Raw genomic sequence first — 13,851 nt, forward strand, 5'->3', positions numbered from 1 at the left:
CCTTGGCGAGCTGGGAGAACCGTGCAGGTCCCTTCCTCTCAGCTAAGGGCCTCCCCTGGCAGCTCAGAGAAGTGCAGGAGCCACAGGAAGGAAATGCTCTGGACTCCCTTACGCACATTTCCTTGCCTGCCTTCCCGCATTGTCCCCTTCTCTCTAGGGAACAGGACGTACCTCCTGCTTTTAGAGACTAACCCCTCCCTCTGTGCTCTGCACTTCCTCCCTGCCCGCCTTCCTAGGCACTGTCCCTGTCCCTATCCCGGCTCCCCAGCACCTCCTCTCCAGCTCCTTCCAACCAGCGAGTGAGCTGCTAAAATCTCTCAAGTCTCCAAAAATTCCTGTACCCTGACGTCCCTCCCAGCCACGGCCTTCTCTAAGTAGCTCCTCACACTTGTAGCCCATTTTTTGAAGAATTTGTTAATCTTGCTCTTGTCTACTTTAGCCCATACTCTTTCTACAAGTCAATGCAAACTGGCTGCGGACCGGCCAGTCCCCACGATGCCTGCTCTGTCCAAAGGACATTTTTCCATCCTCATTTCCTCAGCCGCAGCCACACTGCCCACCCCGCAGCCCTGACCACTCATAAATGTGCACTCACTGGAGATCGGCCAAACACTCCCAGGCCCGAGACCACCCACAGACAGACACAGCCCCTGTCCTGTTTACAAATCGAGGGCAAGAACACACTAACAGATACAATTTCAGTATTGTAAGTATTTGAAATAAACACATAGGAAGATGTCTAGAAGGCAATAAGGGCTAAGGGTGGGGTCAGGAAGGCCCAATGCACGCCACTCCACTCCCATGTCTTCTGTTGCTTGTCCCACACACCCCTTCCCCACCTCTGGCTACTCCCCACCATCTGCCCTGCCTGCTCCTCTTTCACCACCGCACCTTCCATGCTGGCGTTGCTCCGGACTCTGACCACCCAGGCAGGATCCCCAAATCTAGACTCTCCTGGGCTCCAGGTCCTGATAAGTGCCCTCAGGCACTCTCAACTCACTTTGGTCTAAACAACTAGTCTACAACTAAACTCACCTCCCTGACAACCTGCGCCTGATTTCAGCAAATGCACCATCGTCGCCCCATGCCCCACAGAAACCGGAGTGATCCGCATCTCTGAGCTCCTTCGTCCTCACAGCAAACCAGCTCCACACACCTACAGATTCCACCCTCTGTCCCACTGCGCAAGTCCAGCCACTTGCTGCATCCCCACTGCTACCTCTCTGGCCCCGCCAGCATCCTTGCCAGAGCCGCTGCCTCTGTTCTGGTCCCCATCACCATGAATCATCTTCGCGGCGGCCCCACTGACCTATCCAGAAAAGTGTAGCGTGGACAGCCACAGCTCCACCCCAAATCTTCTATAGCTTTCCCACGGCCCCAGTCTACATCTGTGGACAGGCCAGGGGACCCTTCACAGTCCACCGGCCTCATGCTCAACCCGCTCTCCGGCACTCTGCAGTCCCGCCACTCAGCACTGCTTGCCCTTGGCACTCCCTGCTTTCTTGTTCTTAGCCCCTTTCCCGGTGATAGCACCCACACCCCTTTCCCTTCCCTTCCCTTCTCTGTCCCTGGGCCTCTGCCTAGCACCGTTCATCTCTCTTCTCTCATCTCTCTTCTCGTGGCATTACTGCAACAGCCAGGCCCTGCACCTGGACCGAAAGCTCCGCTCACTTCCACTCCAGCACCTGCCAGTAGGCACTAAGGAAGAGGCAGGTCCAGAGGAAGGAAGCGAAGAGCAGTTCCTGTAGGGTTGGTTCTGGTTCAGGTTTCATGGGTCAAAAGTAAAAAAAAAAAAAAAAGGTCCAAACTCTCCAGGGCAGAAAAGCAGGAGGCTGTTCAAGCAGGAGCCCTGCCAGATACAGGAGCACGCCTGGTCTTACCAGACGTCTCAGGAACCGCAGCCACAGGCACCTGGACAGGATACAGTGCAGCTGATGCACGGACGCCTCTGTGGAGACGGACCTAATCCTACGGGGCTCCATGGGGGAAAGGACAGGAGGAAACGGTTTCCAGGACGGGCATGGACATGGGGATACCCACTTATCTGAGCTTGCTCTAAAACACTGCACAGCGCGCCGTGAGTGCCGGGACCACGGAACCCTCCCAGAGCAGCAGCTCTGGGTAGTGACGCTGCGCTCCATTCACACAAGGGGTCTCCCTCAATAAGAGGCTCCTGCAAGTCTATCTGAAGAGCCAATTTAAAGGTGCACGTTAGCGGGAAGAGGGGGTCCATTTTTTAGGGAGCCAAAGTAACTGTTTTATCGTTACAGAAAACAAAACCAAAAAAGCCAGGAAGAACTTCCGCTGTGGAAAACAGCAACAAGCGAGGGGAAGTCCCTCCTGCTGGACCCTCCCCCGCTTCCCCCGAGCAGAGCTGCTCACTTACCTCTCCTGAAGCTCCAGCGTGTGCTCAGGTTCCTCCCCTGGGCCCTTCTCTGCGGCTGGTGGGCAAGCCTTGGCCAGCAAGCACGGGTCTCGCCCTCAGTACAACGTGGCGGTGGTAGCGCTGGTGGGCGGTGCTCACCAGAGCTTCTGACTCTGCAGGCAGGTAAGCAAAGGTCAGCTGGTCTTTTCTCTAGCGGGAGGCATGGTTCCCTCAAACCCAGCCATGTACGCATTTGGGGTGCACTGAAAGATCATCATTGTAGGAAGGGCCATCCCTAAGCTGTGAAAGCTTGTCCAGGGCCTGCGGTGAGGTGGCAGTTTCCGGTGAAGGAGAGAGACACTCCACCACAGAGCACTAGTCAGAACAGGCTTCACCTCTAGATGGAAGGAGACCATCCAGAAACCTCAAGGACTACAGAGTCAACGAGAAATGCGAGGCTGAGACTCTGATGGCTACTCCATTATTCCAATTCACATCTTAGAAGCTGACTTCTAAGATCACAGTACCTTCGCCACTGGGTGAACAGTTTCCATGCTGCCCTTGTCCCTTCCACCTGTGCAATTTTTTTAAAAATAATATTTTTATTGATTTCAGAGAGGAAGGAAGGGAGAGAGAGAGAGACAGAAACATCAAGGATGAGAATCATTATCAGCTGTCTCCTGCACAACCCACACTGAGGATCAAGCCTGCAACCCGGGCTTGTGCTCCGACTGGGAATCGAACCGTGATCTCCTGGTTCACAGGACTATGCTCAACCACTGAGCCAAGCCGGCAGGGCCCCAACTGTGCAATCTGAGATGCCAATAAGGGCGACGAGGCAGACACCACTTAAGGGACAAGGAAAGGAAGAACATTAGGAGACAAAAGAGGAGAAGGGAAGGAAAAAAGGAGGGCAGCAAAAGAAACCATCAACAAAATGAAAAAGGAACCCATTGTAGTCACCAATGATACATTTGATAAGAGGTTAATCTACAAAATATATAAAGAACATGCCGAAACCGGTTTGGCTCAGTGGATAGAGCGTCGGCTTGGGGACTGAAGGGTCCCGGGTTCGATTCCGGTCAAGGGCATGTACCTTGGTTGCGGGCATATCCCCAGTAGGGGGTGTGCAAGAGGCAGCTGATCGATGACTCTCTCCCTTCGATGTTTCTAACTATCTCTCTCCCTTCCTCTCTGTACAAAATCAATAAAATATATATTTAAAATATGTATATATATATATATAAAGAACATATACAACTCAACACCAGAAAGACAAATAATCTAGTTAAAAAATGGGCAAATGGACTGAAGACACTTTTCCAGAAGAGGATGTAAAAATGGCCAAGAGACATGAAAAAAAAATGCTCAAAGTCACTGATCATCAGAGAAATGCAAATTAAAACAACGAGGTATCACCTCACACCTGTCAGAATGGCTACCATCAATGTACCAACAAACAACAAGTGCTGGCGAGGATGTGGAGAAAAGGGAATGCAGACTGCTGCAGCCACTGTGGAAAACACTATTGGCATTTCCTTAAAAAAATTAAAAATGGAATTGCTTTTTGACCTAGTGATCCACTTTGGGAATATATCCTAAGAATCCAAAACACCAATCAGAAAGAGTATATGCTTCATAGCAGCATTATTTACAATGGCCATGATCTAGAAACAGTCCCAGTACCCATCAGCAGATGAGCACATCAAAAAGCTATAGTACTTTTATGCAATGGCTTACTACACAGCCGTAAAAAAAGAAGGGTCTGTTATCCTTTGAGACAGCATAGAGGGACCTGGAGAGTATTATGCTAAGTGAAATAAGCCAGTCAGAGAAAGGCAAATACCATAAGATCTCACTTATATGTGGAACCTTATGAACAAAATAAACTGACACACAAGCATGGATACATGGAACAATTTGACAGCTGTCAGAGGGGAGTGGGGAGCTGGATGAAAGAAGATGAAAGGATTAGCCAAACATTTATATGTATAACCCATAGACCCAGACAACAGTGTGGTTATGGCCCGAGGGAAGGGGGTGCGAGGGCTGGGTAGAGGGGAGGAGTAAATGGGGACATTCGTAATAGTGTCAACAATAAAAAGAAGAAGAAAAAAGCCCTGGCTGGATGGCTCAGTGTGATAGAGCATCGTCCCAAATACCAAAAGGTTTCTGGTTTGATTCTGGTCAGGGCACATACCTAGCTGTGGGTTCAATATCCATCAAGGCACATACAGAAGCAACCGATCAATGTGTCCCCCCCCCCCCTTTGTCTCTCTCCCCTTTCTCTCTCTCCACCCCCCTCACTGTTCCTTTCTCTCTAAAAATCAATAAAAATGTATCCTCAGGAGAGGAATAAAAAATCTCAATTTAGAAAAATATATATAAAAGGAGGGGCAAAAAATGGAGGGTGGTTCTGGACTAAATCAAATATTTTAGAGTCCAGTGTTATACGCTATTTGGATGCATGCAGGTGGACACCCCACCGCATGCTAGCCTTGCTGCGAGCTATGTCCCTTAGACAAACACCATCCTATGTCAGACCGGCATGCTGACTTCATGCATAGGCCCTCCTGACTCTCTAGCAGCAGAACTGGGAGGATTAAAGTACTTGCCAACAAGTATTCTCTCTGGATGAAGTCAACTCTGCCATTCCCACACACGCCTTTTACTGGGCTCTTTCAGCCAGGGACAATGGCAATATCAGGGACGGCCTGCCAGGTGGCAGGCAGGCACTCTCTTCAGAGACTGCCAGTTTCCTGCATCCCATGCCTGGACCACCCTCCAGCTAGCTACCGGAAGCGGCCCAGGTCTGACCTGGCCGAGATGTGACCTGGGCAGATCTTCCTGGAGACCCTCAATCTCTGGACTCTGCAAAGCTGTGGCTCATGAACATCTCTCCGCCTCAGCTCACCTGAAGGCCATGGCACTCTCACTAGCCTCGGCTCAATAGGACAGTATCAGTGGAGCTGGGGAATGTGGTGGGAAAAAGCCCCTGGACTGGAAATCACTGTCCTAAAGGACTAATAGGATTTCATTTCTAGAAAATCTGCTTTCTTCTTTTCTGAGCCCAACCCAGAGAAACTGCTGGGGAAACATAAAAGCGGGAATGTTAACACTCTTGTCAACCAACAAACACTGAAGGAGAAGAGAGTAACAGGAGAGGGAGCCTCTGCAGGGGGTAGATGTCTTCCTGGCAGGCAAACCTCCTTCAGCTTCCTTCCGGGCCGGGCCAGTTACAATTACTGGCGCTAGCACTTACTGATGCTCCAGACCTGCCCCAGCTCCAGAGCACCCTTTCTTCAACACTTTCCTTCTCTCCTCTGTCGTCTGGCCACCCGGAGTTTACAAGGGACCAATGGCTCATCAGCCAGGAGGCTCTGTGCCTCCCATGGGACACGGAACACAAGGCTAAGCTAACGACCAGATGCTCTCTATGGGATGAGCCCCACGTGGCCAGAGGCGGGTCTCCCTCTCGGAACTCGTGCTGAGAGCAACCCCTGCAGGAGAAGAGTCCTCTGACAATGACAGGCTTGCCAACCAAAGCTCCCAGAGCCTGTTTGGTCCTTCTTAAAATTCCCATGCACTGGGGTAAATTAAACCAGCTTTCTGTTGGCAAGGAAGGCTGGTATCTGAAATGAGAGTTCCGCTAAATCCCACACCGCAGGCCGGCGGAGCTGCGGATGCTCGGGCACGTTTCCCTAGCCAGGCCGAGAACCTTTGCCGTCTCCAGAGGAAACCTCACAGCTGCACTCGCGGTGATAACTGCAGGAGCCCAGGCGGCTGCCAGAACGGCCTGGGCAGGTGCGCCAGGGGAGGCCGATAGGCTTACGGCGCAGCTCTGCGGTTACCAGAAGGCAGAGATATCCTCTTTAGCCTTTGGAGAGAAAAGGGAGTTGGCTATTCTATCCCTTTCAAAGCTGCATGAAGCCATCTACTGAGCTCGAACTTTCGAGGAGAAACCTCCTCAATGGGCCGGACGAAGAAAGTACCTGGGTGTCCCCCCTGCGGACAGTCCCAGCACACTTCAGCTCAAAGGCTGAGCCTGGTCAGCTCCGGGTGCCCGGGTCCCCGTTCCCTCGGAAAGGAAAGAGGAAAGCGAACAGAAGGCACTCGCAATGCCCCAGTAGACCCGCTGCTCAGCGCCATGGAGACATTCCACAGGTGATGTGGACACGAGGAGGCACTGCTAGGAACAAAACACTGCTTCTCACACCTCTGTGCTTTGCTTGGAAAGCTGCCCCTTGGGGAAACCTGAACTCATTCAAAAGGCACGTCTTCCATGAAGCTTCTCCCGCACTCCGCCTGCCCAGGCCGACGGGAGTGCCTCTTCTCGGCAGTTTCCTAGCGCCCTGCTGTGGAACTTGTCATACTACCTGCGTCCCTCTCTTCCTCCCCCCAGACAATTGTTTCCTGGCCCATCGTACAGTGTTCCTGTACATGCTAACGGAGGAGGGAGGTGGAGAGGAGGAACGATGGGATTCTGCCAGAACCAATGGCTCGTGGGAGGTAAAAAAAAACCCCACAATTTCTGGGGGCTTAAAATGGGCACAGGTCAGCATATCTTCCTTGAGGGTAACAGGCTCAAGAACACTTCTGTTTAGCATGGCAACAACCCCCCTCCCCACCAGCAAGCTTTCTGCCTCTGCTGTAGAGGACCACCTGAGCGCGTCTCATGCAACAGCTGCTCCCAAATCAGCATCAGACTGCTGGCCCTACTGGAAGTGGCTGCTATCCGCTGGAGGGCGAGGAGAAAGGAAGCAGGGAACAGAAGATCCTATTGCTTCAGCCCCTCTGAACTTGGGGAAAGGTACATCCAAAGGCACACGTCAACATGGATTCCCTTGGCCAGGTGGCGGGAAGCACCTGGAATGGCAGCAGGCTCCTGGCTCTTCTCTGATAGGCCTTATGTGCAGCCAACTGGTATCACAGCACGCTGGCTCTGCAGCTTTCTCAGGAGGCAGTGCTACACCAGGTTATTAAAGGGACTTAGTGATGATCAAGTCCACCCTGCTTCTATGCACTCATCACTGCACGTCAACCAGCCTTCTTATCCATTAAGCTCCTGGTGCTTTGCCCCAGGACATGTCCTTTTGCCAAAGGCCATTCATGTCTTCAGCAGAGCAGCTCTGCAACCCTCAGCAGAGCAGGCAGCAGGGGTGATGAGGTCACTCGTTAAATAAGCAGGAGTTCACGATGGAAGTCTGATTCGTTAGGGAAATTCACCCACCCCTTCCCCAATCTCTTTACCAAATTCCCTCCAACTCGGAGACTTGCTGGTAAACATATTAGCACCCACAATGATAACATGGCAAGCTTAAACTTATCTGCCTCTGGTTTAACATTATGCCCAATTTGTGTAATGAAGCTGTGACTATCACAGAGAGAACCTGTATATGTGCTTCCTTCAGGCATTCAAGTGGTGAATCTCTGACTTGTATACGTCTGATTTATAATTGACTGTATATACCCAATCCAAGGGTTTTTAAACCTGGGCAAAACTAAACTGTCTTGAACAACAGCACCATCTAGTGATCAATACAGCAAACTGACTGACCATCAGTTTCTAATCACATCTTTTACCCCCATAACCAAGGCACATACACTAAGCCCCCTTTCCCGGTGCTCAAGGGAGTGAATGCTACTTCAACTCCTTCTCACACATTATCCTTAACTCCTTTAATTGTCCCCTTCTGCCACATCTTCTTCATCTGACTCTTCCCCAACCAGTTGTAAGTCCTTCATTGAGGGCGCTCACCTTGTACAAAACCACTCACCTTTTCGTCTCTTAATTAAGTCAGTTCGTCGTTCTTTTACTTCCGAGCTCAGATTATCTACCATTTTACTAATGCAATTGTCCAGAACCAGGGAGGGGGTTTTGGACTTGATGTCCTTCCGACAAATGGGACATTCTACCTTCCTCTTCATCCATTCATTGATACAATAGGAGCAGAAACTGTGGGCACAGTTCAGGGTGACAGCCTGCAATGGGAATGTGAACACACACATCAGAACTGTCAGGTTAACTTTCCCAGGGTCGGTGTGAGCTCAAAGCTAAGCAAGACCAACTGGGTTTTCAACCATAATCTTCTCTAAAGACCTTACAAAAGGTACCAGAAACATTTTGGGGGCTGGAAAAAATTTAAAATGTTTTTATTGATTTTATAGAGAAAGGAAGGGAGAGAGAAAAACATCAACATTGATAGGCTGCCTCCTATTGGGAATTGAATCAGTGACCTTTTGGTGCATGGGTCGACCTCAACCACTGAGCAACCCTGGCTGGGAAAGGGATGGGAAATTTTAAGCTACGAGTTAGATGGTATATTTTCTTCCTCAAAGGTTAAATTCATAGACTCAGGCCCCAGGAGGCTGTCTGTATTGTTCCACCAACTTAGGCCACTGCCAACATGGGTTAGCTACCAAATGTCATTGGACACTGGAAGGACTAATAAGCGAGTGAATGTTTGGAAGAAGTACATCATTAATTCTCTTACAGAAAACAAATGTGTGTCTTACTAATGGGGAATTAGAACCTCAATTTTAATATAGAAAGGGGAGTGAATACCCACAGAAAATTCAGTATGTAGGATGATAGGAGTCCTCTCTATTCAAAAGAAACTAAAAAAATAAAATACAAGTAAAAGGCAACTGCCGAAACCGGTTTGGCTCAGTGGATAGAGCGTTGGCCTGCGGACTGAAAGGTCCCAGGTTCGATTCCGGTCAAGGGCATGTACCTTGGTTGCAGGCACATCCCCAGTGGGGGGTGTGCAAGAGGCAGCTGATCGATATTTCTCTTGCATCGATGTTTCTAACTCTCTATCCCTCTCTCTTCCTCTCTGTAAAAAAAATCAATAAAATATATTAAAACAAACAAACAAACAAGTAAAAGGCATTTAAAAAGGCTGAAGAAAAAGGGAGAAATGGAAAAACTGTAATGGGTTCCCTGCCAGGGCCTGACCGTGAGTGAATGAACCTGTGGAAAGGGGGGAAGCTGAGGAGCTTTGTCATTTGAGGGGTTTCGCTGAGTAGACCAGTGGTCCCATTTTCGCCGTGCTTTTCATTTCCAATAATATAAACCATTATCTTCATGGCTCCGATTTATGTATGCCTCCTAAGACACAACTTTTCGGAGGCTCAAAAGTCTTCATCCTGCTTTTAGGATGTGACAAATGACACAGAAATAATGTGTATTTCAAATGCTAAGTTGGCCCAAAGGCCAACCAGTAAACCATCTGTTTATTATAGGAGGTAAATTCTTATAAAAAGCACTAAAAACTGTCTGATTAAAAGGAAACCTCTTTCCAACACAACTTTAAGTAGAAAAGGTCTGGCGATGTGCAGTACACAAAACCCAGGCCACATTGTCAGTCTGGTTTGTCTGTGCAGAAGCCCAGGTGGGCTAACCCAACCCCTGTCCTAAGCCCCCCTTCCTGTCTTCCCCTGGTAGAGTCTGTAAACCCAATCAAATGCCTACAAATTATGGGGAAATTTATGACCTGAAATCAAAGTGGATCCAGAGCAAAAGAAACAGGTGTGCTCAGAAGAGAGTTTTTAGGAGGCTAGTGGACTCAACCTCATAAAGACTGCCATAAAAAAGGAAGCAGTGCCATATGTGACTTCCTTTGTAAAGGAAGCTGAAAAGCACTGTCACTTAAAAACCTGATTTAAACTTGTGTATATGATAAACTGGTCACAAATGGTACAATATGCACAAATAAGAGTCTGTGCAAAAATATGACGGGTGACTATTGATAACGTAGGAGAGAGCTGCTTCACTTTCACAAGGCCTCGGAGTCCCTGAAACTGAATTCCCAGTGTCCGCACATCAATCACATGACCGACCGATTAAAAGGCTGTGCCGCACGCCCACTCTCAGCACCATGCCCATTCTTGGTGAGGAGTAGCTTTATTGAGCAGCTTTATTCTGATTTTTCAAAAACTAAAGCCATGTGGCTCTGTTTTCTCCCCAACAACAGAGAGAAAGGCTGTATTGCAGCTAAAAATATTGATTATATCAAGTAAATACTCGAGAACAAAGGTAATAGGAAAGGAAATAGGAAAGTTAAAGAAGACTACAAAAACAAATGAGAAGTGGCCACCTGTAGACATCACTTTGAAGTCAGCTACAAGAAGTTCCCACAAGCAAAAGCCCTTCCGAATGCTTCTCTGTGGCAGCGGCCGCCTGTGCAGCGGAGCTCCAGGGTCAGGAGAGTGACAGGCAGCGGGAGCCACTGTGCATAATTACCTCAATAAAGTATTCTGAACAGATGATACACTGGAGCTCGTTCTCTAGCACGTCGTTCATGTGGCTAAGGACTTCCTCCTTCTGTGCTTGCACCTTCTCCTTCTCTTCCTGCAAAGACACAACCCAACCTACCCGTCATTCGGGAGGACCAACGAGAATGCAAAACAAACAGGGAGCAGGGCTAATCACCCGGAAGGGATCCAGGATTCTAAATTAAAAATCCATCCTGGCAGAGCAACACAGAGAACAAAGCATTTCCCAGGGAGTACTATTTCTCAGAACTGGTTTCTAATAGGGGGCACTGTCTTCCTTTCTTTCTTCTCTCTGATTTTTCAGTATTTGTATTATAGTTTCTGTCTCCTTCCCTAAATTAACCCAATGAGAAAAACTGAAGGCAGTATACTAACCCCACCAACACCCAAGGCCAGAATGAGACATTCAGCATCCCAAAGTGAATTGGGGTTCAGAGGGGATATAATATAAAATAACTCCCCAAACTGAGAACTCACTGGACAAAACAGAAGACATAAAGAACAGTCCATAGAGGCAGAAGTTTGAATTAGTGTATAAGGTGCCTTGTGCTCTTTATAGCTGCCTCTTCTGTAAAATATAATCTCTATATTTCCTGGAGGCTGGAAGGGTGTCAGGCCCCAAGCTCTATGCTTGCCACTTCCCACTCCTGCAAGGCCTGCAGTGCAATTTCCCTCTGCTTTCCGCAAGAGGTCAAACCGCTGTGGACAATCTTTTTAGGGAGCATCCTAGGTGTGTGCCTTTGAAGCATCATTTAAGTTAGCACCTCAACCCCAAAAATAAAGTATTAGGAGTCCCCGAGGGACAGAGGAAATGACTTTCAGGGAATATAATTGGTTCATTTATCATCTTTTGGTTTTTAATATACAAATTAATTTTTACTGATTTCAGAGAGAGGGAGAGGGAGATAGAAATATCCAGAGAGAAACATTATCAATTGACTGCCTCCTGCACACCCCCTACTGGGAATGGAGCCCCTAACCTGGTCATGTGCCCCAATAGGAAATCGAACCGTGACCTTCTGGTTCACAGGTTGCCACTCAACCACTGAGTTACACTGGCCAGGCTCATTTTTAATCTTTTGTTTTCTCTTCTAATCAAAGCGAAGACTTACGACAGGGAAGATGATCTGGGCCCATTTCTAACTCGAGTCAAGTTCCCTGAACAATAATGAATTGCTGTGTTTAAAAAGATGGTTGGGAAAGAAGGTAACCTGTGATTTTAACAGAGGATAAGGCAATCAGTCCCAGTGAAGAGAGTCTCCTCCTTTCTGTGCTCTGCTCCGGGGCTGTCTGTGAGGAGGGGCAGGCTGCGAGATGCAGGCGGGCTCAGGCAGTGATTTGGGGTCAGAGGATGCAAACTGATGGCCTGTGGACTGGATACAGCTTACAGATTGGTTTAGTTTGGCCATTAAAAAACAAAACAAAAAACTGAACTTATTGTGAATATTTGAAAATTAGGATATTTTACGTGAACATTTGGATTTCCCTCTTCTGTGGCAAACTCAGATCTGACAACACTGTGCTCACATGTTTCTGGATGGCACAACTGGCTGCAGCAGAGTTGCTCTCTGGGGCGGCGGTGGGGGCAAAGGCTCCTTTCCCGTGCACCTCGTCCTCACAGGACACTGCTCACTTCCACTCCCCGTCTGGGCACTGAGTTAATAACCCCTAACGTAAGAGTCCTACTGATTTGATGTGGGAAATAATTACATAAATGCATGAGGCTGTGATTACAGCCTGTGTCAGTGAGACGCACCGAGGGAGCAGCTACCCTAGACAATGGATTAGACCGCAGCAAGTGTGTCTGATCTGTGGCATTTCGCTTCCGAATGAGGGAGGGAAGGAAGCAGATGTTGTCTTACAGGCAGAACCTTCTATAGGCCTGAGTAATTTTACAGATTATTTCCCCTGAGGCTGGGAAAAGCCACATACTCTCTTCTCTCACCATTCACCATAGCAACCCTTGCACTGTTGAAAATGCTGAGTTGCACATACTAACCAAATTCTAAACCTTCATCTTCTTTCTAGTACCTTGGTCTGCTCCAATTCTTTGTTCTTGGCTTGAATGATGGCTTCAAAGTCCTTCTTGCTGCGGTTTAGCTCCTCCATTAGAGCCTGATGCTGCAGACACAGCAGACACACACTCAAGACGAGCTCCACTGCACCCTCCTTTTAGCCACACACAGCTACCCCTTCCCCCCATAAGCGGCGTTAGTTCAAGGGATCAATGGGCTGGCAATTTAAAATTAATGCCTTTGTTCCTTCAGGACACTTATCTGCTGCCTTTTTTTTGGGGGGGGGGGGGCAGGGGGAGTAAACAGGCAGGGAGGCCATGAAACCTACTACCGTAATCCCTCTGGAAATAGCCCAGCCCCCCTGGCTGTCCAGATCAACTGAGGAACTGCCTTCCAGGGAATCTGATTCTGCAGATGTTGGTGGGGGCCCAGAATGTGCGTTTTTATAAAAGCTATCCAAGCGATTCTAAAAACCAATGTGCAAGAACTAATAAGGAACTCTGAGGCTACCCAGCACTGGGAGTGGGCTTTTAAGAAGTAATCAGGGAGAAATGGGATTCAGGGATTTCATTTTCATTGAAATTAAAAAGGCCTTTAACCTATTTATTCCACATATCACACGCTACTGCCGTGCAAGACAGTCCTGCCTAAACCCTGCCTGCATTTTCTGGAACCTGGCGTGCCCAAGAGTTAACAGCTTACTCCTGGGGAATAACTGCCTAGATGAGTGCCAAGTGGTTCCACTTCTATGAAACCTAATTTCTGAACTCCCTGTGCATAAGTGTAGCTTATACTTTAAACCACATCCTTTTTGTATTTCTAAAAAGATATTACTCAAGAAAGAAACTTTAAAATGTGAGATTGCCTGAGAAAAGCAGTTATAACAGAAGGCCTGGGTATTCGTTCATTTTGACCACTAATGAGGTGTGTTGTAACTCTCTCACCTATAAAATAGGAAAACAGGTACCTCACCCATATTGGTGTTAATAATAAAATCTATACTAATAAAAGGGTAATATGCCAATTAGACCAGAAGATGTTCCGAACATCCCTCTGGACAAAGCTGGTGGCTTGGCCAGCCTGCAAACCACCTCCAAATGGCTCTCGGCCCCTAGCCCATGCTGGCCATGTCCCCCAGGGGGACCCTCATCCCAACGGGGGCACGGCCATCCTGCAAATGTCCTTCAGTCCCTT

The 13,851-nt window shown here is 48.5% G+C and overlaps 1 protein-coding gene across 7 annotated transcripts in view; it reads right to left on the reverse strand.

Moving 5' to 3' along the window:
* Positions 1-13,851, reverse strand: part of RNF8 (ring finger protein 8) — a 38,134-nt gene that overhangs the window by 1,244 nt on the left and 23,039 nt on the right. For 4 of the 7 annotated variants that reach the window (XM_045572679.1, XM_045572678.1, XM_045572677.1 and 1 more), the window contains 4 exons: positions 12,674-12,763; positions 10,611-10,718; positions 8,143-8,347; positions 2,387-2,538 (listed from right to left, as the gene is read on the reverse strand). In XM_045572679.1, coding sequence (XP_045428635.1) covers positions 2,411-2,538; positions 8,143-8,347; positions 10,611-10,718; positions 12,674-12,763 — 531 coding nt within the window. In that variant the 3' untranslated portion in view covers positions 2,387-2,410. Of the gene's footprint in view, positions 1-2,386; positions 2,949-8,142; positions 8,348-10,610; positions 10,719-12,673; positions 12,764-13,851 lie in introns of those variants that run through there. The other 3 variants (XM_036413573.2, XM_036413574.2, XM_036413570.2) reach the window with 3 other exon arrangements.

This window comes from Pipistrellus kuhlii, unplaced genomic scaffold (assembly GCF_014108245.1).
Source record: "Pipistrellus kuhlii isolate mPipKuh1 unplaced genomic scaffold, mPipKuh1.p scaffold_m20_p_5, whole genome shotgun sequence".
Classification (NCBI taxonomy): domain Eukaryota; kingdom Metazoa; phylum Chordata; class Mammalia; order Chiroptera; family Vespertilionidae; genus Pipistrellus; species Pipistrellus kuhlii.